The following is a 23,409-nucleotide window of genomic DNA, read 5'->3' on the forward strand; positions in this document are numbered from 1 at the left end:
AGAAGATACAGTCTTTTAGAGGGATTAGAGGCCAGCCTTAATCCTCACCCCGAATTGGAAAGACCTTAGATGACTTCTTAAGAAGTTATGAAAGAGCCCAGCTGGACAGATGATTAGTGGAGGAAGGCCCACGGGTGAAAACAAATACATTCAAATTCTCATTCATATTTTGGCAAAAAGAATACAGTCCAGAAGAACTCACCTCTTTGTGACCCTGGATCTGGGAGTTGACAAAGGCCCCCAAAATGTGAGACGTGAAAGGCAGATAGATGTGGATAAGCTGTGTCTCCTGATGCAGGCAATACAGAGAGAAGTAATTCCGCAGCTCCATGGTTAGGATAGCATTTTCTTGCTGAAAGAAGAGGAACTCAGTGAAATACATTGCCAGGAAGAGCATGCCAAGGAGGTTCACTTGCAGCAGGAGAAAACAGCATTCCTTGCCATACCAGCAATTCAAACACATACCAAAAACCTAAAAAGGCAGTTCCTGGACCCATTTGATATGACAGCAACTGCACTTTCCATCATGCAGACTGTTGCTTTCCACAGCTCCTGCAAATGACATCTTGCCAAAGCGCCAGTAATAAGTGTTGAGGAAAACAAACACGTTTTCCTTGTAGCACAGCAGGTAGCTCAAATTACCCAAAGTACAGGTTACAGTTTTGGTCTAATGGCTTTCTGCAAATATGACTGAGCTACATAGCGGCACCATTACAGGAGTCCAGTACCTCCCTTTGCTCTCCCAGGCATCTGCCCTACCTCCACAATCCGAGACTCCAATTGCTCCACCGATTCTGGTTCTTTGTTCTGCACAGTGGCACTCATCATCTGCTTCTTCATCATGCTGTACTTATGCAATGCTCGCTGGTGCTTGTGCAATACCCCCTTCTCATGTCTTTCACACAAGTCCTTTATGGGAAAAGGAGAAAACAGGTACTCAGTTGAAGCTAAGAGACAGCAAGCACACAAGCCAAGTACATCAGGAACACAAACACACGGTCACACTTTATGTAATTTCTATGCTGCAGATTTTTGTTTCTCTGTTTTCAAGAGGGTCAAAAAATCGTTGGCAGCTAAGAATTCAAGAAACAAAACTGCTTGGACCCAGACCAGTGGGCTTAAGAGGCAATCTGGAGCATCACTTCTGCCAACATTTTTGATCTTATCAGGCCTCTTATCTTTTGTGCCCTTCTCAATACTAAGTGCTGGCAATTAACTTCGGTAAGAGCTTGCCAGTATCCTCCTATTTCAGTCCAGGCCTGGGAATGTCAGGACAAGCTGCCACATACAGTTGCAGTTGGTGCTTCTAAAAAAAAAAAAAAAGTGCCTTTAGCCAAAAGATTAGTATTAACAAAAATTCTTTCATTTGTAACTGAACTCATGTCTGCATGAACAAATCAGTAGCCATCTAATTCACTGCTTTGACTCAAAAGCAGCCAAATCTGGAAAAAAGTTAGCTGATCCATATAGTTCACGCAGTCATATTTTTAAATTCCTTGCAGGGCTTGCTGTTTGGCATATTTTCATCAGAAGATGAGCTGATCAGTAAGGCTATAGAGCCAGCTACAGCCAACAGCCACTCCCCTCCCTCTGCCAGATGCCCAGTTCGCCTCTGAACTGGCCTCCCAGACAGTTTTCCATCCAGTTGGCGTTACACCCTCTAAAAAGCACAAGCTCACTCTAAACAACTTTCTCATTGGCAGAAGAACAGCAGAGCTCACTTTATAGGACTGGAGTAAATCCAGGAAAAGGTTCAGCTTCTCCACCACATCATTCTCTTCCTGTTTACCCTAGAAAACAAGGAAGAAGTACATTTTATGTAAGCCTGGCAAGAACCAACATCACAGTTCTTCACATCCTTACGCCATGCAGGCCCTCCACTGTATTCTCCAGGGAACATCAACGTTTACACAACCGCATCAAAAATCTTTCAGGTGGCACTGGAGTGTTTAGTCTTCAGTAAGCAGAACAAAGATCTGACTGGAGCAGGAACAGCTTTACCAATTGACTGATCATTATAACAAGAGGAGTCAGTTTCACAGTCCTGTGTGTCAGTCCTTTCAGCTCTCTCTGACTGGAATTTTTGGCTCTTGCAGATTCCTCCAATCTTTCATCTTTCCTTCTTACAAAGATAACTAATCCATTAAAGCTATAAATACCCGCATGTTCCCCATAATAGTTCATGCATCAGAAGGCAGAGATGAGACACCAAGCCAAATTTCACTACTTGTTTGGTTTTTTTTTTTATTTTACTAAATACTGTCTTTTCTTCCCTTATCAATAGAGGTCTCTGGAGCATAAACTCTAGAGAAAAAGACCTGGTCTGACTGATCTATAAAAGCATGCTGAGTATTTTAACACAATGAGATGAAGAGAAGTGAAGACATAACTATTACTTTTCCTTCCCAGACTGTCATGTTCTCACATTATTCTAACAGTCATTATCACACTGCACACTTACACAGGAATATGATGCTTCTGTCTCAATGACTCTCATGCAATGTTTAAGTCCATGAATGACAAAATTTGATTCAGAAATAAGTTCTTCTGGATTCTCAGTAGCAGATTAATAAGACAGAATACAGGACTTTTGGACAGCTCAGTATAGTAGTGCAACTTAACTTGTCCAATAACCACTTGAAATGAAAAAAGAGAGCAGGCTTTTCCCTCCTTTCCCTTGCCCATTATATTTTTTCCCATTTAAACACAGTCCAGGTTTTTCATTCAAGCTTGAACAAGCAGACTGGTGATTGAGGATGTGAGTTTGGACTATGATCTCCCTCTTAACTCTTTAAGTGCCTATGTCCACAGAGCTTATAATTCAAGATGAAACTAATGCAGCAATGCGCCTCCTTCATTTTACAAAAAGAAAAAAAAAAAAAAAAAGAACAAAGTAAAGAACTCACCTGCTGCACAGCCTTATCTGCCAGCAGTGCAAATTCAACAGACAGACCCTTCAAGGCTTGTTTCAGAGTCCCCCATGTGCTATTATTCAAAGCAGCCCAGGAAGGAAGTGGTGTAGTGTCTGAGCCCAAAGCACTAGGAGGAGATAAGTAGTATTCAAATCTAGGAGACAAATTCCACTAAGCAGATACATTATTTGCAGAGAGCAGTTTAGAGTTTCAAATCTAGCTTAATTTAATTAACAGTGTTGAGCTACTACTGCACAATCACAAATGCAGAGCTGTGTATATACTGGAGGAAGAGACCATAAAACCAGTACCTGAATGTAAGGTATTTGTATTTTCTTTTCTCTTGCTCTATGGAATGCAACCTTAGTGGAAAGCATGCATTTTCTTCTTTTATAGTAGGAAAAATTTTATTATGACCCACAGCATGCATTGAAATACCCATTCTTACCAGACTATTTGCAGGTAAACCTTACAGCAGTTTTGAGTTCTGAAACAACAGTAGAAACGTTCACATCAGCAAATCCTCTTCCTCCTAACCTACCTTAGCTCCTTTCCAAATATGAGAAGATCTGAGGCATTATCAATGGCTCGAGAAGCTATCCTCTCCGCACGGTCCCGAAGCTTATAAAAGCTATTATAAATATTTCTGATGAGCTCCCTGCTGGCAGCAAACTGGGCCTGTATGTCAGCTGGAAGGAAGTCCTGAATAAGTGCAAGAGAGATTACTAGTGGACAAATCAGAGGCACATTCACATATGTTCACTGTGGGCACACCATATAGTCAGCAGAGAGAGACAGGTTTCCCTCTTGCGCTCGCTCTCTCATGACGTGCTCTAACAACCCTAAAGAGATTAGCTTCACAATTTAGGTGTCCAAGTCAGATGTCATACAAATACCCCTAATTTTCAGAGGCAGAAAGAGGTTCAAATACCAGGTGTAGACAGAGTTGGCAAAATCTGCAGTTCCACTATGCAGTTAAAATGGGGTTTGTGAGGTTTCAAGCTCACAGGCTCTGATCTGAAGTTACTAGTAACTGCCAGCCTGGCAAAGTCAAGCACATATGAAAGTTCAGCTCTTTTTGACCTGTGCATCACTCGTAAAAGCCTGAATTAAGCTGCAGTTGCAAAACCTTCTGCCAGCATTGCAGGAACCTGAACAACAACTTGCTTGAAAATTGCTCAATGAACACAGTGAATGTATACTAAAAACTTGCCATAGCACTAATCACTGGCATAAACAGATATATGGAGAACTTATAACTAACTTCTCTATAACAGTCCAAATTACTCTCCCACAGGGAGAAGATGACAGACAGAATGAGGGCACGAACACATGGGGAAGACACCAATCTAGGTATTAGCTTTTAAATTGTGCAGTATGTGCATTTGTTTGTTACGCAAGTACAAGTAATTACTGAGAAACATGTTCTGAGCAGGATTCATTGTTTAATCTTTTTCATATTCATGAACCAGCATTTAGCTAGAAAATATCAGGCCCTTAAGAGTCAAATATTTATTTGACTTTTTCGATAAAATTACAAGTTTAAAAGTCCTTCAAACTTTGGAAACAACTCTCTCCTACCTAAGGTCTCCATCACTTAACAAATGCCATAAGTGATCCACCTGGAGGAGAGCGCCATTTAAACCACAATAATATGTTGCAAGAAATTCATATACATACCTTGGCCTGGGTAGCTAATCTGCAGGTCATAAATTCATCTCCTACTCCCTGGACCAACTCTCTTAGCTTATTCTGTACATCCTGGAGAAGATACAGAAACAAATGAGCATGAAAGAACTAAGTAACGCACAGGCAGTCCACACAGGGGTCAGATACATTGCAACAGTAAGGCACAACTTAGCAGATACAGCTTTACCCAGGTTAGGTTTAATTCAAGGAGAAGCACGATATGTATTCCCCTAAGAACAGTTATCATTTTCAAAATACTATACTCCTGGCATTTAGTGAAATTACCTTCCACTTTCCAGCTGTAGAAATACCTATTGAGGGAAAATTCTCCTCATCACAGGGAGCAACGATGTGTAGGTCAAAAGCAATTCTGAACTCTGTGCCCAGCAAAGCAGTTACCGGAAGATACGCAAACTTGAGACTGTTGCTAACAAGTACTCACTGAGCCACTGAAGGACAGAAAGAGTTTCAAGAGGACATCTTCTGAGAAAGGGGGATGTCGAGCCACCAGGTTTATAAAACGCTTCAGCGCTCTCCTTCTAGATTCTATGAATTCTCGATCAGCTATGGGAAGAAACATTAAATTTCAATTAATGCACCACATATTACAGCTGCTCAGAAAGAGGAAAAAGCACTCAGTCAGATAATTTCTTTGTACTTATAAGCCTTGCTAAAGCACTGCAACAAAACCAAAGAATGATTACCTGTAGTCTGTCAGCTCCCTAAAACAGATCTTTTGGATTGACCACCAGAACAAATACTCCTTCAAGTGGTTCTTTAGATCTTATTGAAATCCAGCATATATATCTACATGTGTTTATTTTCACAGAGTGGGTCAGGTAAGCAGGATAAACAACCAAGTCTAAGGCCTGAAACCTCCACTTACAAACTGTGGGCATACAAAGATTTTTCTTCCTCTGAATCAATTCCATAGCTGGTACCCAGAGCGAATCTCAGTCTGTTTGGGACTCTGGGAAATGCACAACACACTGCTTCTTGCCACTGCAAAGATCACTGCCACTTGCAAAGTGATCATCCCACAAATACTTTTTTTTTGCTCACTATTCTGAAGAATTAGCTTCCGTGTGCTGTACCTTCAACTCTCTCTAGCCCCAAAATGCTTAAAAGCGTGGAGGAGGAAGAGAATAAAGGGGGTGGTTTTTTAGTTGTTTGTTCAATATCAGTGCCCATCTTTTTCACGCAAGGTGTCACAGAAGACCTGCACAGCAACCTGCAGTACATCCACCCAGAGTTCTTACTTGTCAAACTAAAAATGTTCAGCTCGTCTTCCTGAGACAGGAAGAATTTCAATCTGGTGATACTGCAGTAAGGCAGTAAATAAAACATCCCGGAGTTTTTCAGGAAAGATGAAAAATTAAACTAAAATAAACTTGAAGGAAAAGAAAGCAGTGCAGAACAAAATTAAAGGAATGCACTTATCCGTGACAACACTTTCATATCATGAAAGGGTATTACTCTTTTGCCTCAGTTTGAAGTAGGGAGTTTGCTGGCTGCATGGACTCTCTATAATGATCCTCAGTACAGTATCACCCATCAAATGATTTTTCAGTCATTAGGGTTGCCAATCTTGATATTTCTTTGTTCATACTTTAGCCTACATGGAGATTTCTGAAGTCATCAACACACTTCCTACGTGATCTGCCTCACTTTGCTGCTGTTCTCCAAAACGAGCAGAGCAGACTATCCATCCTTCTTCATCTGACAGACGGACGAAAGTAGACCCTTATGAAAATAAGACTGTAACTTAGTAGAGGAGCATACCGAGTATAAAAAGCACGTAGCTTTGCCCATCCGGCTCTGGGACAAAGGAGGTTGCAATAGTCACACATTTATACTAATCCATCAAACCCTGTGTCCTGCAATTCCATTTGTCACTCAATTAACCTACTCAGAAACAAGAACTACCCATTCCATTTCCTTTTTCCTGTTTGTAGTTTCTATTAAGACCACTTACACAGCTTTTCTATATGCAGAGTCACTGGACTAAAGGCAATCATCACTCTCTGCCTTAACACAGTTTTGGACTGTATTAGGACTGTACTCCTAGCACAGTTTGGGAATTAATCCTGTCAGTTTTTTCTTAAACATATGATATCTGTGGGAAGAAGCGCACCAATGAATGCACAGAACTATCAACACACCGACAACAGAAAGAAGTAACAGTGACTGACAAATTATATGTATTGGTAACTTCTTTCAAGCATCCTCTCTCCACTGAGATTAATCAGAGAAGGTCACTTTGCTTACAGGTGTTGCATGAAGTGGAAATTCTGGAAATTCTGGCTGAGAACACTGCATCAGGTCAAATTCAACAGGTTTTCACAATCCCAAAAGAAAGGTCTTCACAATTTACATTCCATCATAAGCATATATGACCATTGAAGCTTTCCAGCACTATTATTTTGCTTTGTTCCAGTTCACCACACACCCTGCTCTGCTCACTGTTTACCAATTCCTCTTTACTGTAGCAATACATGGACTCCTTGACTGAAATCAATTATTTATTGAAACACATTAAGCTTAGCAGCATGGGCAGGAAACAAGACAGTGAAAAGCTTATTCTTTCGCAGATAAAGTAGAAAACAAGACAGGATTTTATACAGTTATGCAACATTTGAAACAATAAAATTTTAAAACCAGTGCCAATATTTCAGATTAGTGAAAAACCTACCTGAAGGAGCTTTGATATGCTCTCAGTCTTGGGATACTTCATTGGTTTCTATTCTAACAGCTAAAATATACTTGAATAAACTGACACTCTGATTCCAGCCTCAGTTTTTAGTTTCTGGTTATCCTAAGCAGATCAACAAGCTCCTTTTTAGAACAGAAAAAAAAAAAAAAAAAAAAAAGGCCGATAGCTACATTAAGGCAGTTGGTTCATCTGCCAGAGAGACACTTTCTTCTACATAAACTGAGAAAGTATAATTACCATTGCCTGCATCATAAGGCTTCTGTGCAAGGTAATACTATAATAGGCAGTGCTGAAGCTGTTCGCTTAACATCTCTGTTCACTAGACCTTTTTAGGTGTGTGTGAGGTCAGGACCCTACGCTAACTCAACAGGATCAAGTATGCTCTCACTTGGAGAAGCGATTTTGCTGGTTTTACACAATCAGCTCCTCTGCAGTTTTAAGCCTTTTAATACAGGTTTTTAATTTTTTTTTTTAATCTTTACTCTTCTCTCGCTATTGAAAAACAATGGGATTTCCACAAATCTTTTCTATGCTGAACACTTCACATACAATACATACTACAGCTGTTCAACAGGATGGTAGCAATTCTACACTTTTAGCACTACAGCACTGATCATCCTAACCTATTTTCCTAAAAAACAATACCTGCAACTCTGCCATGGTCTTGTGTAGAATTACGCCTCAAATCTTACCAGAAAAGTCATTAGATACTCAACTTCCACAGAAAGAAACCCCACTGAAATTTTTCATTAATATCTTACATACAGGGAATTTCTAGGATGGCAATAATTCCCACCTCCAAACTGGGTATTATAACCTCAGAGTTGTTTTCTGAGCCAAGCAGAAGCAAAGACTTTCAATCTTTTAAACTTTTATTTTCAACACCTTGATCACACTTGACCACAAGCCCTCCAGTCAAAAGAAAGACCCAGGTTTACCTCCCAGCATCCTCTTTGGTGGAAGCGATGGCACCATACGATACGGGAACTTCTGAAGCAGCATCTCATGGAACACCACAAAATCATTATATCGTCTGTAGACTGAGCATTTGAATCTCTGCAATTAAGGAAGGGAGAAGGATAAATCAATACACGGGCTGGACAATCAGCAGCATTTCCAGATTTTTTTTTTTTTTTTTTTTTTTTGCTATCAGCTGCACTAAAAACAAAAGGAAGAAAAGAAAGAAATCAGACCCAGAGACTGCAGAAATGACATATTTCTTCCTTTAGAGGCCTTGTGGTGGGAAGGAGGGAGAAGACTCCAAAGGCAGCCACCTTTCGATAACGAATAGAGATGGCATTCTTCTAACTACAGTCCTTCTGAGAATAAGATTTTCAGTTAAAAACGTCAGATTTCACTCACACACAAGATGAAAGAGACTATGAAATGGAGAGCAAAAGGTTTCCCAAGAAATTACAAATACCCTAAATCTGCCGTGGTTCCATACTGTTACTCCCTCAAACTCTCTGGTCTTCCAAATTAGACAGAACATTTAGAAATAGTGCCGACACTTAAAGTGCTCTAAAGAGCTCCTTTCTTGAAGTACTGCAAGTCCCTGAGCTCTAGCTCTTAGGAACTTTCTCTAAATCAGTTTCAAATCCAGAGGCAGCAAAACAGTCTTAGATCATGTTAAGTATTAGCCCAAATGACTGATGTTTTAAGTGAACCTCACAAGAGAAAGAGAGACCTCTCACTGATGTTAGATCTATAAATAGATTGAAAGTTCCTTTAAAAAGCTTAGTCCTTCACTCTGCATTTCTTAGATCAATATGTAGAAGAGGCCGATGAAACTTTTTTTTTTTTTAATTCCAAAAGAGTTAGGTAGCAGCTAGAACAAGACACTTAGGAGGCAGAAATCCTTTAAAAATAACAAATAAATAAAAACCCCACAATGCCCCCACACTATTACTACAGATTCAACTACTGGAGCATCTAATAAGAAAGACTACACAACGCTATACCCATTCCCACTACGTTTGCATTGCACATCATCCACCATTTATTGTGGCACTACACGTTTTCAAAAGTAAAGCAATGAAGCACATAACTGGAGCACAACAGACACAGCCCCTAGGGCCTCCCTCTATCTGCCTCGAAATCTGATGTTGATTTGTGTTGCAGATCTCAGGTGAAGCTCAAGGCCAAGCTATGCTTCTTTTTGAGGAAGTATCATTCTACAGCTACAACCATAGGAGAGATGACAGCAACTGAAAAGAGCTGGCAATGGGTTCCTAAATCAAAATCTACAGAGACCACCAGGGCCACTGAGTCCAGTGCCCTGAAATAGCAGGCAAAAATAAACATTGAGTCCTAGAAAACCCACGGAAGCATTCACTGTGTCTGCCCTTTCCTCCTCACAACCGTCTCTGACAAACTTACGGACGTCAGTCTAAAACACCTAAAGCCCCAAACGTCACTACAAACAAGTGACCCAAATGTGTCTCCAAATGTGTACAACAGCGGCTACAACACTACAACTCAATAATTGACGTTTTGGTGGCCTGGGAGATGTAAATTGCTCATGGTCTACTTTGAAGAGGACAGATTTCCTTCTTGAAAAAACACAGAGAAACTACTGGGGAGCTATTTCACTGGCCGCTATATAAACAGGAAAAGATACATCATTGTCAATCTTCTCTTACACCAAGAGAAGAACCTACAGGTCAGAATTGGGGCAAGTAAACTGAAAGTGGCCTAGACTCTGCAGAAGGATTTGCAGTACCTTTTTTGTTTATAAAGGATTTCAGTTTAGCACTGCCAATACGATTTCTTCACCGCTTGGAGTAGTTTGAAATACCCAGTCACTTACCCCGATTCGTTATGCAAACATTCAGTTTTCAATGTTATACATCTGCTTTTGTACAGAGCTCAGGTTTCAAGCGAGTAAACTAGCAGACCATCCATCAGACCTCAGTTAGAAGATGCTCCATACTGCAGAAGCCCAGGTCAAGAAAGCATAGTGCTACTGCATTTAAAGTAAGCCCATACAACTGGCCTACTCAAAACCGGCATCACCCAACACATCAATCAAATTAGACAAGACTTTGCCAACAGCAACTGCATAGACATTCTTAAGAAGATACATTCTCGCTAAGACCAGTGCTTGTTCACATTACCTTGCTGGAAACCTCGTATTCCACATGTTTCAGAAAAAGGCCCTTCTTCTCAGGTATAAGCTCCACCTGCACACTATCCTTGCTCAATAGCTCTTGTAGGGTGTGGGAAAGCAGCAGTGGATTTCCCTGGGGCGCCTGCATTAGAAACTGTTCCGGTTCCCTTGGTTCATTTACTGGAGGCTTTGCCAAATCTAAAAGACAAAAAGGGAAAAAACAGTCCAGTAGACCTGATAAGATAAAGTGAAAGAAGTAGCCTTAAAATATTCTGTTCCCTTGCTCAGTGCTCCCACAGTGGTGCAACACAACCAGAGCAACAGTCGAGCCACTCCCCCAGGAGGCTATGCTACTTCACACACGTTCAAGACGTTGGTACCTCCCTCTTCACAACACCCAGGAGCACCACCAATTATAGCGAGTCAGAAAGACATCTCTACTAAGCAAAAGAAGAATCACAGGCCAAATTTGTTCTGTGAATCAGCTAGGAGGCTTGCATTTCCTGTCTGTCCAGCTCCCACCACAGCAGGATCTGCCAAAATGAACTAAATCCTTGCTCAGCGCTTTTGGATTCTGCCTAGAACAACTCATGGAAGGAAAGAAAATGTGTTATTTTACTGTGCTGCAAAAATTTAATACATTATTTTTACCTGTCATTACAAAGGAAGGAGACACTTCATTTGACATAATTTTACTGAACTCTATGATAGTATGCTAGAGTGGCCACAAATTACAATAATTTACTATGTCAATATGCTTAAGTTCAAGAGCAGGGGAAAAAGGTTCCTAATAAGAGCTACCAACCCGACAATTCCTCAACCACAGCAAGCTCTGGCAAAATCTTTCAAATATACCTATTCCACTGCTCGTGGCTAAAAAACAAACATCTTTTTACAGTGAACTCAGCCATAGCTGGACAGCTTTGGACAGAGAGATTCTAACTGATTCTCAGCCAGATGCAAAAGTGAAAAAAGATGGCTCTTAAGAATATGGCCCTGGAGGACAAACTACATCAAACAAGGCAGAAGATGATGATTCAGAGTGCTCTCTTATCGAACGACTGACTGCAGCCCATTATCTCAACTTGACTTTATAACTACACACATTATGTGACTAAACTAAGCTTACATTGTTTTTCAAAGCAATCCTTTTTTTCTACTCATTTCACACATAAGAAACAGGGTGAAAAATGTGGATATAACCCTGCAATCTATTCAACCCACACCTGAGAGTTCTGTTCTCCAGTCTGAAACAGATGGGTTGCTTTCTCTCTGTATATGTCTGTTTAAGAGGGACACTGCGAGCAAGCTCTTTTACAAAACAAGTCGAATCTATTGATGAAAAGTTACCTAGAAAAGCTAGGTAGTATTAATCATCCCTTCCTTGCCCTTGTGCAGAAGTTACACCCCTTCTTAAACATATCTAAAATTTTGAGAACGCAAAAAGACAGTAACACCATTGAAGCAAGAACGATTTCTTTATTAAGCTTTGATACATAGTTCAAAAAGTTGATAACTGTATAAGAAATTAACTCAGGGAAGATAAGAACTCCTATCCTTAACTTGAAAGCCCTGACCTCCTGATAAGGATTTCCTACCTGCTCCTTCATGTGCTCTAAGCCCTGATAAATGGGGAAAACAGGTAATCCCCAACTCCTCAGATACATAGCTTCAGAACAGACACTTTGTTCTCTGTTCCGTAAAGTGGCTTAAGGAAACCAAACCAAATCCAGGACAAATGACCTTATCCCACATGTCTCATCAGGCTTCAGATTCCTGCTAATGTGACTCAGAGAAGCAAGTCTTAACACCTCTGCTTTAATAGACTAATGTATCACCTACTAACCCCACCTACGTAGCAGCTCCTAAAAACTTCCAGTTACCTGCCAGAAATTTGTGGTAAGATAATGCAAGCTAATTCAATGTTGACATGGGATACTGCTGGATAAAGTGATAACATATTTGTATATCCACTTTTCAAACAGATGCTGAACTGGGAAGGAAAGGAAGAAAGAAAATCCAGAATACAGATAGCAAGGGAAAAGATTTTCTAGTGTAGAAAAATCCTCGCCCACCTGCCCCGTGATGGGGCAGCAAGGTATAATAAACCCCATTAACAAGAGTGTCAAAAATACACGCAAAGAACTATGGAAAGCACGGGACAGCCTCACCTTCCAGAGCAGTGGTTCGCTGGGTGCACACCCTTGTAATTCTTGGTTTTAATTGCTCAAGACACATAAGTGAAATGCAACATGACACAGGAGATTTTTCTATTCCTCCAATGCATACACACACACTTACACACAATTCCAGTCCTCTGTGTTGCTAAACCACTGGCTCACGTTGCAGAGGCAGTCACAACAAGCTAGCCTCCCAAAGCGGGGCTAGCCAAAATGCAACGCACCTATTTCCCCAAGAGCAGTGCCAGTCTGTACTAATACAACACTCCTCCTGCCTACTGAATCACTCTCCCTGCTTTCTATCTTCCTGCTGGCCAACAAAGAAAGTGGGACTTTCATGGCACAAACTGCTTGCTAAACTAGGGCTCAGCACTGTCTGATGAGCTACTGAAACTCCCAGTGGCAAAAGATATGTAGCAGGAGAAAATATTCGTAGGATGAACTATGAATCCTTCAGTATTTCATCTATAAGGCCTGGAACCTGCACCATGATCAGCCAAACTGCTGTTGAGAAGGACCCTCAGATTCATTGCAGCGATCTGAGCCCACATTACCCCATCAGACAACTACAGAATGAAGCCCCATAGAGAGATCTAGACAAGGCTCAGCGTTCCTTTGATAATTCAGTCACGCTGCTCCTTTCATTTGTAATACTTTGCCGATTTTCATCGAGTTATTCTCTAAATTTGCTTTCCAAAACCACCTACAGGAAATACCTTCTCTCTATCAGCGGTTCACACACTTGGCTCTTCCTGAAATATTCTGTAGCTTCTTTAGATCTCAACCCTGTTTAAATGTGTGAAATCATACAAATCAGACAACCATACAAACAAGTTTGAATAATTACTGTTTAATTAATAATCTCAGTGTGTTTCATATCAACAAGACAGCTACGCGGGGTGAATTTACACCCTGAAACATTGGTCTGAGAACACAATAAGATGACTTTGGAACAGCTGTTAACCTGTTTTAGAAAACACTTATCGCAGCATTAACACTAACCCTGCAGAACGATATATACTGAAGCTATTCTTCAGCCCATTTTTCATTCTACTTGCTAAAGAGCCAATTCAGGAACAGTCTCAAGAGCCCTGGCCAGGAATGGCGGATAATAGTGGGAACTCATTGGTATGAGCTCCTGTGTTCAACCAGCAAAAGGATTTACATGCATTGTAACAGAACACTTAATGCTTCCCATCACACACTCTCTGCTCAAGAACAACTAATTTTGAAAACATTCCCTTCGGTTTCAGCAGATCATTATCCAGTAAAGTTTATATACATAGAGCAGTAAGTGAATACAGAAATGAGGTACGAAACAGTCCCCTGAAACACAGGAAAGCAGACAAAATAAAAATCAGCTTTTTTTGTGCAAGCTAGCCTTTTGCTACAGCAGAGTTTCTCAATCTGTTGTCAATAAGATACCAGGAAGCGGTCTGGTATAACTGAAAACAATTTGAAATAAAAGTTAAAAGGAATATATATATGCATACATATGCAAACAAGCAGACAACAAGATGACAATAAACATTTAAAGCAGCATTCAAAGCCTAGCCTAATTATCGTTTGGTTGTAAAGGAAAAAGAACTATGAAAACACTGCATAATACTTTTTTGGTTTTGGTAACAAGTCAGGTAGCCTTTGGACTGAAAGGAGTTGAGAAACTAATCCAAAGAACAGAAAGAGAAAGCTTCGCTACTTTATACCACACATTTCAGACTGTAGTTAGCACCCGACATTCATTACTCCAATTCACACAACTGGACAGCAATCTGCCCTCCACAGTTACCAGTTTCCTCGATCAAATTTTCTAAAATCATGCATTTATTAAACCCAAAGTAGAATTTCAAGTGTCTGATTAGCTGCACGCAGGTTTTACACGCGAGTAATTATATACAGAAGAGAAAGGCAACGCAAGGGCTGGAAGCATAGGTGGTAAATCGCAATATAGATCTCCCTTCCCTATTTAAGTTCTATCAGACAAATTTAGAGGCCTTATCTCCATTTTACAGATGGCTGCTCCTAGCAACTCTTTGTTATACCAGGGTGCTAATGAGCTAAATTTATTAGACACACTTAAGTAGAAGGTGCCATAGAATTACTTGTTATATTAGTAGCAGATTTTCTAGAAGGAGAAAGGAGTCTGAAAGGAAGCAAAGCCTTTAGGAAAAATAGCTAAGATTTCTTCTCCATCATCACAGGCCATGGTCTTGTGGAGCATAGGTCATCCAACTCACGGGAAACGCAGGGGAGTACGAGAACTGAGTCTTTTTGTACCCACAGATACCTCAGATTTCTCCCTGGCAAAAATGAGGGCTCCACTACAAACTCTTGGGCCAGGAATATTGAAGCAGCAATGTAAATATCATTCATCAGCATTTCCCTTTCCTTTCTGTCTTCTCACGAAAAGCCTCAGGAATTATGGAAATGTTTTTCCCCCATATTGTGTCAAACACATTCCTCCGTAATTCCAGAATTCAGTGTCCACATTGGCCTCTCGGAAAGCTGGTGCAGATTTCAACTACAACTCCAAATAGATTCCCTTTCTTGCCTTTTTTTTTTTTTTTTAAGTTCTTACATAATTTGAAATCACCTAAAAACAAGAAAAGAAAAACAGAAGTTCCACAAAAAAAACAAACAAAACTTTCTTCCTATTAAGGGCTTTACATATTTTTAAGACAACTGTATGCAACTTGTTTGGGTTTTTTTAAGGAATTTAAAACCATGCAATTCTTATTTAGAAAGCAGCAACGCAAAGGAATCAGTCTATTTTATCTAAGAAAGCTAACTGATACACGGATCTATGTTCAACATGGAAGAGAGGTCCGTGTTCCTTACTAGGTTCAAGAAAAGTAATCCTAATTAACTTCACTCTAATTAAGAGATGGTGCGATAGTGTCCTTCCTTCTCCCTCCCAACAATAGACTTGTAAATACAAGCTACCCAATGCCAAAACAGCACAAGATAAAATAATACACATACTATCATAAAATTAGATGTTGGAAAACAAGCTCTAACATTTTGGGTTTCTCCTTAAAAAAAAACAGCTTTCTCAGTGCAGACGTCAAACATGCATCCTGTGCTGGCTGCTCTGTTTTTGGGTTTGGGTTTTTTCTTTGGTTTTTTTTTTTTTTGTTTTTGAGGTGTTGGGAGTAGTTATGGGTTTGGGGTTTTTTTGGTGGTGTTTTGTTCCCCCCCTCCACCCCCAACTAAGTTTCAGATTGTTATTCAGCACGTGGTGCTTTTCAAGATGAAGCAGAGAAGTAATGCACAACTCAAAAATATTCAGGTGGGTTATCTAAGCCTTATTTAACAATAATAATAAAGCACTAGCATTTCTGCATTCCCCTACAGCTGTAGGCCTCTAACTGCTTCTCAAAATACCACAATCACATACTACAGCAGGAAAAAGCCCAACACCAAGTTATTGCCTTCCAATGTCACACAGCAAATCTGCGTGCCAGAGCAAAGAATAACTTTAAGTCTAGTGCCCTGTTCTTTTAACTATGCTGCTAGATCTTCAAGTGATTAATTAAGCAATTTCCCAAGTCTGGGAATACAAGGAACACATTCCGTTCGCAAGTCAGCCATGGAGCCATAGTCCTAAGCTGTAGCAAACGCAATAAAGTGAGATGGAGACACACTGAAGAAATAACAGGATTAGGGGAGAAAAGTCCATCGAGGAATGTTCCCAAAGACTATGAAGACAAAAAGTCAGATCCTCACTAGGGCAGTTTCCCAGCTCACAATGGAAGATTGCTAAACTATCATTTTTCACGCCCAGCTCTAATAAAGAGGATGGAAGTGTGAAAATTCAGACCCAACAAGCAATAATACATACAACTGTTCTCCAGCAAACTTTTACAGGGCATTTTAGCTTAACTATAAAATTTTTAAGTTTTGACAATCATCCTTCCTTCCACAGGTCAAGAAAACACCATCAGAAGAAATTGTTTATCTTTCTGTTTTGCTTCGCACATTTCTCACTCTCTGAGAAAGTACTTGATCTTAGTATTTAGGCATTAAAAAAAAATGCCATGCCACTCCACACACTACAGTCTCCCAATGGTCTTTTCACATGTTTTATAGTTAGAATAAGCTCAGTCACATCTCAAATCCTGTTGCAAAGCAATCATCAAAGCTCCCCTCCTTTTGTAACAGTTCCACATGTCTGTAACGGATACATTTCTCTCCATCAACCTGCACCAACCCACTAAAACTTGAAGATTGTGGGGGAAATCAGAGCGGTTACGTACAAATTCTACCGTCTGCAACTGGTACAGCCCTCCCTACCAAGCCCTCCTACAGGCTGCACACATAGTTAAAAATTTACCACCAGAAGAAAAGGAGACACCCACCTCCCTCCCCAGCCAACACACCTGGATTAGCTCCCTGCAATCATTGCAAAATAGGCTCAAATGGGAGCAAGAGAAAAAAAAAAAAGTCAATACAAACGACCTTGCAAAACTGACTTTAATGTATTGGACATTATCCTTTTTCTTTTTGCTCTTGATTGTGCTAAAGTAGTTTTAACCCTGCAAAATAAAAAAAGACAGCATTTGCATGTGCTGTCATAGGTGGGCATCAACAGCCCTGTCAGGACTCTCATTATTACTCAGGAGATTTAGATCCTCCTAGAATATTCACTGATCTCCAAAAAAGTTACATATGGGTATGAAACTTCCAAGGTCACTGAACCCGCATCATGATGCTAGAAATAAAAACATTCCTGCTTTCACGCCATTATTTTTTCTTTTGCTAAGACCATTAGATACCTCCTCTCAGTGTTCACAATATAAGCTTTGTCAAAGAAAGCAAAGTGTTCTAAATAAGGCTGAGTACAGCAGGCAGTTAGAGAAGCACCACCATCAGTGCGGAAGTTAATCAGATCAAGAATACTCCACTCAGAAACAACCGTATGAGCTCTATAAGGCTCCTGAAGCAGACGGGAAATCTGTAATAGACATACCTGAACAAGCTCTCTCTTTGGTACAGTAGGACATTTTTTTTCCACAAAGGCTGCTGTTCAATATCCCAATATCTTACATCAGTCCTGGACAGAAATATTCCAAAATAATGTATTTGTAAGCATTATCTGCATCAGGAGCATCACAGGCCTATCAAAAGCACACTGAGGCCTGAATATAATCCAACCAAACCATTTTTCCCTGCATAAAGCTGACCCACTCGTAACCTCTGCTAGTTTTCCTTTCCAAACAGAAAAAAAAAAAAAATACTACGCACAGAGCAGTAATTGCCAGTATGAAACTTTAGCCACTTTAAGAGAACTTTAGAGAACTGTATTATCTTGTTTCTCTCTAAAAGTTTCCCTCAGTGTAACTGTTCTGAGCCTAGCATGTTATTTTCTTAATTCACCCAGGAGCTCCCTCCAGGTCTCGTTTCACAACACGCGCTGGCAGCACTTGGCTGCAAGTTTCTTCATCTCAGATTCAGCTGCACGCTCTTAAAACTTCAGCGTTTCGAGCTGCTTCTTTTCATGCTGGATCTGCTTTTGGCTCGGGTCAGCAAGAAGAGGAGACGCGGCCTCTGCCCGGGGCTGACTGACAGCGCCTCCCCAGCCGCCTCCCCAACCGTCCCCGCACGCCTCACCGTGCCGCGGGGTCCCTTGGAGCGGTCGCGGTACAAGGAGGCGAAATAAAGTCATTCCGGCGCCGGCAGCAGCGCCCGGCCAGCACGGCTCGCCGGAGGAACCGCGGCGGCTGGCGCCCCGTCCCCGCGTTAGGCGCTGGCAGGAGGGCTCCCCGGGACGCCGACCTCCCGCCGAGCCGGCGGGCACCGGGACGCGACCGCCCGGCGAACGCTGCCCGCCGCGCCCCGGGCCCGCCCTCCCGCCGGGGCAGGCGAAGTCCCCCGACCCGGGGCGCCCACCAGCGCTCCCCCTTATTCATCACCCAGGGGCAGAGGCCGCCTTCGCCAGGGGAGGGAAAGGGAGGGGAACTCCCCGCCACCACGGAACGGGCAGCGCCGAGGCCCGCCCGTGGCCTGGCGGCGGGGCAGCCCCCCTGCGGGCCAGGGTCGGCCCGGCGCCCGCCGCCCCGGGGGGAGAAGAGGAAGGCGGCGCCCTTTCACCTCAGGTTTTGGCGGGGGGAGCGGCCCCGACCCCACCCGAGGAGCCCTGTCACCCGCCCCGAGCCGCCGGCGGCAAGGAAGGGGCACCGCGGCGGCGCCCCTGAAGCGGGGGAGCGGACGGCGTTGCCCCACCGCCCGCTCCCGCCCGGCGGGCAGCCGCCGCCCCGTACCTGTGCCGGCGCCCGCGCTGCCTGCGGGCGGCTGGCCGTCCATCGCGGCAGCAGTCATGTGAGGCCGGGGCCCGGCGGCCGCCCTCCCCTTCCTCCGCAGCGCCCGCCTGTCAGCGCGGGCGGAGCGGGCGGGGAGAGGCCGCCTCCCGGCGGGCCGGGGCGTGGGGCGGCCCGGAGGCTAGGGGCGGCGGGGGCTTTGCTTGTGGTCACAGCACGGGGCGCGGGGGGGGGGGAGCTTTGGCCGGGGTCTCCTCGCCCGGGGACTTGGGGCGGCCCTCGCCGGCTCCAGCGGTGCCAGCAGCACCCGTCGCCGTGACAGGCGGCCCCACCCGCGGCGTGTCCCGGAGACCAGGTCCCCGCCAGCGCGGTGGCCACTCCGGTGCCCACCGCAGCGGTGGTTCCGCCATCCCTGCCAGCACAGCAACACCCCAGCCCAGCCTCCTCCTTCTGCAGCGCCAGGTCAAGGCCAGAGATTGTGTCATGTCGAAACACCATCGCCTGTGACGGCACTTCACGATAACGTCCATGATGAGGCAACACACTTCAACACGCACTTCAGTTCTGGGGGGTCAAGGCTGCCGGGAACGCATCGCCTTCCTCACCACAAAGGGCTCAGACACTCAGAGCGGCAATAAGCCGTCCCTGCTGTTGACTGGATTGCTCAAAGCACTTCTAAACCACTTCAAGATTAATAATAAATCTTTCAAATATCTTAAAGCATAGGAAAAGAAGTGATCGGCTCATGGGCTTAATACAAGCTTTATTCCGAAATCAAATTAATTTTTTTTTTTTCCCTGAAAACTGCAAAGGATGGCTGTTGGGAATGTGAAGTTGCAAGCAGATTTCATTGTGCGCTACAAAAAGTAAATAAATTGTTGGTAGTGGTAATAAGACAGTCCTTCCAGTCACGTGGCGATTGGTGGAGAGGCTGTATTTTGTATTTCAAGTCAGATGAGATACTCCAAGGCAACTTTTTGGTATATTTTCTTTCATCGAGTTACCTTTTTCCACAGCATTTAAATTTCTGCTGCCATCTAGTCAATCAGTCAGGGTGTCTCCTATACTCAATATTTTTTATATTTTGGATGTATTTGGATTTTTATGAAATATTCTTGAAGACGAGTTAAAGCAGATACTTAATTTTTTCTGCAGGAAAAGCCACTGTAGCATTTTATACTATGCACTAGAAGGAATGCACTAATAAAAGTAAATATGGTAGAAACGAACATTAACCTATTCAGGAAAGCACAGAAATATCAGCCTTTGGAATGCAAATACACTTTCCAAAACTGCATAAAAATAAGAATTTCAGGTATGAATGCCTCTCATTTTATTAGTGATTTTTTTTTCCACTTCCAGTACTTCATTAGTCAGGAATGATATGGTTGACACTGGTGAAAAATAAGGCATATGTTTTGTACAGTGGTTTTCCTGGAAACACCATGAACAAGCAAGACACAAAAACAGGTATAGATTCTGGACCTCCAGATTGAAGATGCTACCAATCCACAATAATGCTTTATGGTTTTAATATCTAAAGTATTGGATGCATTCACTAATTCATGTTCCTTATGCTTATTAATCTTGGGAAGATAAATAATTATTTCTACTATATGCATAAAGAACTAAACCAGAAAATTATAAAGTGAGAATTATTTCAGGTGTAAGTAATTACGATGATAATGCTCTGCCTTGACACTTTCCATGCTGCTACAAGGATGTGAATGACTTGAGCGATTCTCCTTTCCCTTCTGCCTCTTGTGTCAGTGCTATTTCAGCTGAGATCCCCACAAGCGTGGGTGCAGACTAAAGCTGTGTACAAAGTTAAAAAAGCACGGCATTATTTAAGCTGAGAGGCCCTTCAAATCATGTTTATACAGCAGCCGAGTGGAGAGTTTTGCACGCTCAGCACTTCTGAAAACTCAGCGCTACACAATTTTCCGCCAATATAGCATTTTTTGAGAGAATGAATGGAGGAATCAACATGTTCTCATTTAGCTATAGATCTTTGATTGGCCTGTACTTAAGCTAATAGCATAACTATTTATTTGGTATAAATAAGACATTATCAATTGCAGATTGCTTTTGCAATCCACGGGACGAGTCTTGAAGAAAAACACCATGAAAAATAATTCAATTGCCGTAATAATTTTTTAACAGGGCCAGAAAGATTGTGCTTGATGTAAGTTATGGAGCACTTCCATATTTGCTGTAATTGCAGCAAAAGCTTCTGGAAAACCTATAGCATAAAGGAACTATAATCACTAGAAAAAGAAAGAAAGGGCACGTGTCAGCAGGTTGCAGGTAACAAATGTAATGCAAAAGTACGTGACTACCCGAGGCCCTGGTCTTTCAATGCATCACTGCGCACGTCCTATCAGTATTAGATAAAATTTCATACACCATAAGAGCTGGCTTACTCTTTCAGAATTCACTTTAGGAATCAGTGCTGTCAGCTCCACTATTCTCAGATCACTTGCACTCAGTAAAATTCATGAGGTATTGCTGGTTTGACAGTTGTGTTACAAAAAGCCACTCCTGCTAGATTTCTCTCCCCAAATTTCCCATTGATTAGGAGTTTTGCATGTGGAATACTTACAGGAACAGGCTCCAGCTGCTAGTGCGAAAATCTCTGGTTTTAAAAGTTGTTCCTCTCACCCTCGGATTGCTGAGCAAGGACTGGAAGACAAAGAATAGCAGTGAGATAGTAGCACAGGGACTGAAGGGAAATTTCAATAGAAGAAAGGAGAGGGGGAAGGAAGGAAGGAAGGAAGGAAGGGAAGATAAATCAAAAGTTGCTGTAAAGTAAGGGAAAGTGCAAATAGCAGACCATGCAAAGACAGGAAAGGAGGATCCAGCATTTACATTCAGTGTTTAACCAAAGTGATTGTAAAAGTAGTCATTAGCTTGCAAACAGGAAGAAAGGTAATACACAAAAATTGCACGTTCCAACAATACAGGCAACTGTGAAAGTGGTGAAACACAGGGAAGAGAGACCACATACATGCTCCTGGAAGGGCCACGTAATCTTCAGGCCCCAGCTGGGACCATGGATTGAACCGCAGCATGTCCTCCCGCACATTTGAAAAAATACACGGTTGTGATGGCAAGAGAGCATTTCCTTTACCCTTTAGCGTGTCAATGCTGATGCAAACCAGGACGTCAAAGTGTGGTCAACTACCATGATATAACGAGGGGAAAAAAAAAAACCTGCACAAAGCGCCAGTCATGAGTTGAATTTGGATGGAGTTAGGGTGCCATCTTGCGACTAGCTGATGAATTACAAAACAGGGATTTTGGCTTAATTTCTTAAATATCTTCTCTCAAGATTTTATCAAAACATGGAAGATACTACAATATAAGATGGGGTCTAAATTTAAAATTCTAAGTACAGTACCTGTTCGGCTCTTCTCATGAATTTTTTATGCTGGCATTCTTAATGTTTTGATGGTTTGATTGATGGCACTGGGCTAAAAAGAACCCAAAAAACTCTACACAAAATTCAAGTGTTCATCTCGGAAGTGAACACAGATGAACTATTCCTCAAAAACTGTTCTGACCTTTTTCCTCTAAAAACGTCACCGAAACCTCAAGATGGTATGCAAGACAAACTCCAGGTTCCCTTTGCCACTTTGAACATATCGCATTAGCATGCATACTGAAAAAAATTACACTCCGCATATTTTTACATCAGCCTGAGGTGCCCTAGACAGAAAGTAATGGTTTAATCGATAGAGGTCAGCTCTCTCTGAAAGCTGGTCACGTTGGTAGCCAGCGCGAGAGAAGAGAATTTTACCAGTTTAAAAATCATACTAAGATGTTAGGATTACGCAAGGTAACGCTTCAGCTGACTGGACAACACTAGCGAGGGGTATGCGTCTTGTCCTTCTGCCTGTACCACTGCAGCGAGAGGTCACCGCGTCGAGCCAGGGACACTTGCTCCTCTGGGAGGCTTCTCCCGCCAACCGCAGCGTCGCAGCGGTGGTGGGGGATAGCGGGCGTCATTTTTTACCTCACGGAAAATGTAATTTAAAAAACACAAAGGTCTGGTAGAGACTATTACAACGCTCGGAGACGGCCTGGCATGTTCAACCCCCAGCTGGCCTGGACACGGCTCGCTGTGAGCTAGCAACCCGCTCCCCCCGCGCCGCCGGGACCGGCCGGGCCCCTCACGGGGCTGAGGTGGCGGCTGCCGCCGGGCCGTACCATGCCGTCCCACCGCCCGCGGGGGGGCGCCGCTGCCCGCCGCGCCCGAGCACAAACGTGCCTCCCCCTCTGCACGAGCTTGGTAGCGCCCGCGCGGGCCCCGCCAGCCTTCGGGCGAGCGCATGGTGGAAGGTTTGTAGGGGGGCGGCGGGCAGGTTTCGCGTCAGTGTGCGGTCCTGTCACCTTCCGCCGAGCGCTGGACAGGGACATACGCTGGGCTGCCGAAAAGGCAGGAAGGCTTTGCTCCACGTCTGCGCGGTTAAATGTCATGGCGCCTCCCGCTTTCCGCTTCCCGAAAAATGGTTCGGCCGAACCCCACCTCAGTAGACTGGAGGGAGGC

General features: G+C 42.9%; 1 protein-coding gene across 4 annotated transcripts in view; it reads right to left on the bottom strand.

Moving 5' to 3' along the window:
* The window catches only part of SNX8 (sorting nexin 8), a 28,880-nt gene extending 5,473 nt beyond the window's left edge, over window positions 1–23,407 (bottom strand). Inside the window, exons 1-11 of one of the 4 annotated variants that reach the window (XM_087730943.1) lie at window positions 18,864–18,981; window positions 17,573–17,656; window positions 10,431–10,621; window positions 8,253–8,370; window positions 5,044–5,165; window positions 4,593–4,673; window positions 3,454–3,614; window positions 2,907–3,039; window positions 1,722–1,790; window positions 760–909; window positions 203–352 (exon numbers count right to left, since the gene is read on the bottom strand). In XM_087730943.1, coding sequence (XP_087587069.1) covers window positions 203–352; window positions 760–909; window positions 1,722–1,790; window positions 2,907–3,039; window positions 3,454–3,614; window positions 4,593–4,673; window positions 5,044–5,165; window positions 8,253–8,370; window positions 10,431–10,621; window positions 17,573–17,606 — 1,209 coding nt within the window. In that variant the 5' untranslated portion in view covers window positions 17,607–17,656; window positions 18,864–18,981. Of the gene's footprint in view, window positions 1–202; window positions 353–759; window positions 910–1,721; window positions 1,791–2,906; window positions 3,040–3,453; window positions 3,615–4,592; window positions 4,674–5,043; window positions 5,166–8,252; window positions 8,371–10,430; window positions 10,622–17,572; window positions 17,657–18,863; window positions 18,994–21,462; window positions 21,543–21,867; window positions 23,056–23,252 lie in introns of those variants that run through there. The other 3 variants (XM_087730945.1, XM_087730944.1, XM_087730941.1) reach the window with 3 other exon arrangements.
* Window positions 23,408–23,409: the final 2 nt, after the last annotated feature.

Source organism: Nipponia nippon, unplaced genomic scaffold (genome assembly GCF_047370975.1).
Source record: "Nipponia nippon isolate SJK-2023a ecotype South Korea unplaced genomic scaffold, ASM4737097v1 scaffold_5, whole genome shotgun sequence".
Classification (NCBI taxonomy): domain Eukaryota; kingdom Metazoa; phylum Chordata; class Aves; order Pelecaniformes; family Threskiornithidae; genus Nipponia; species Nipponia nippon.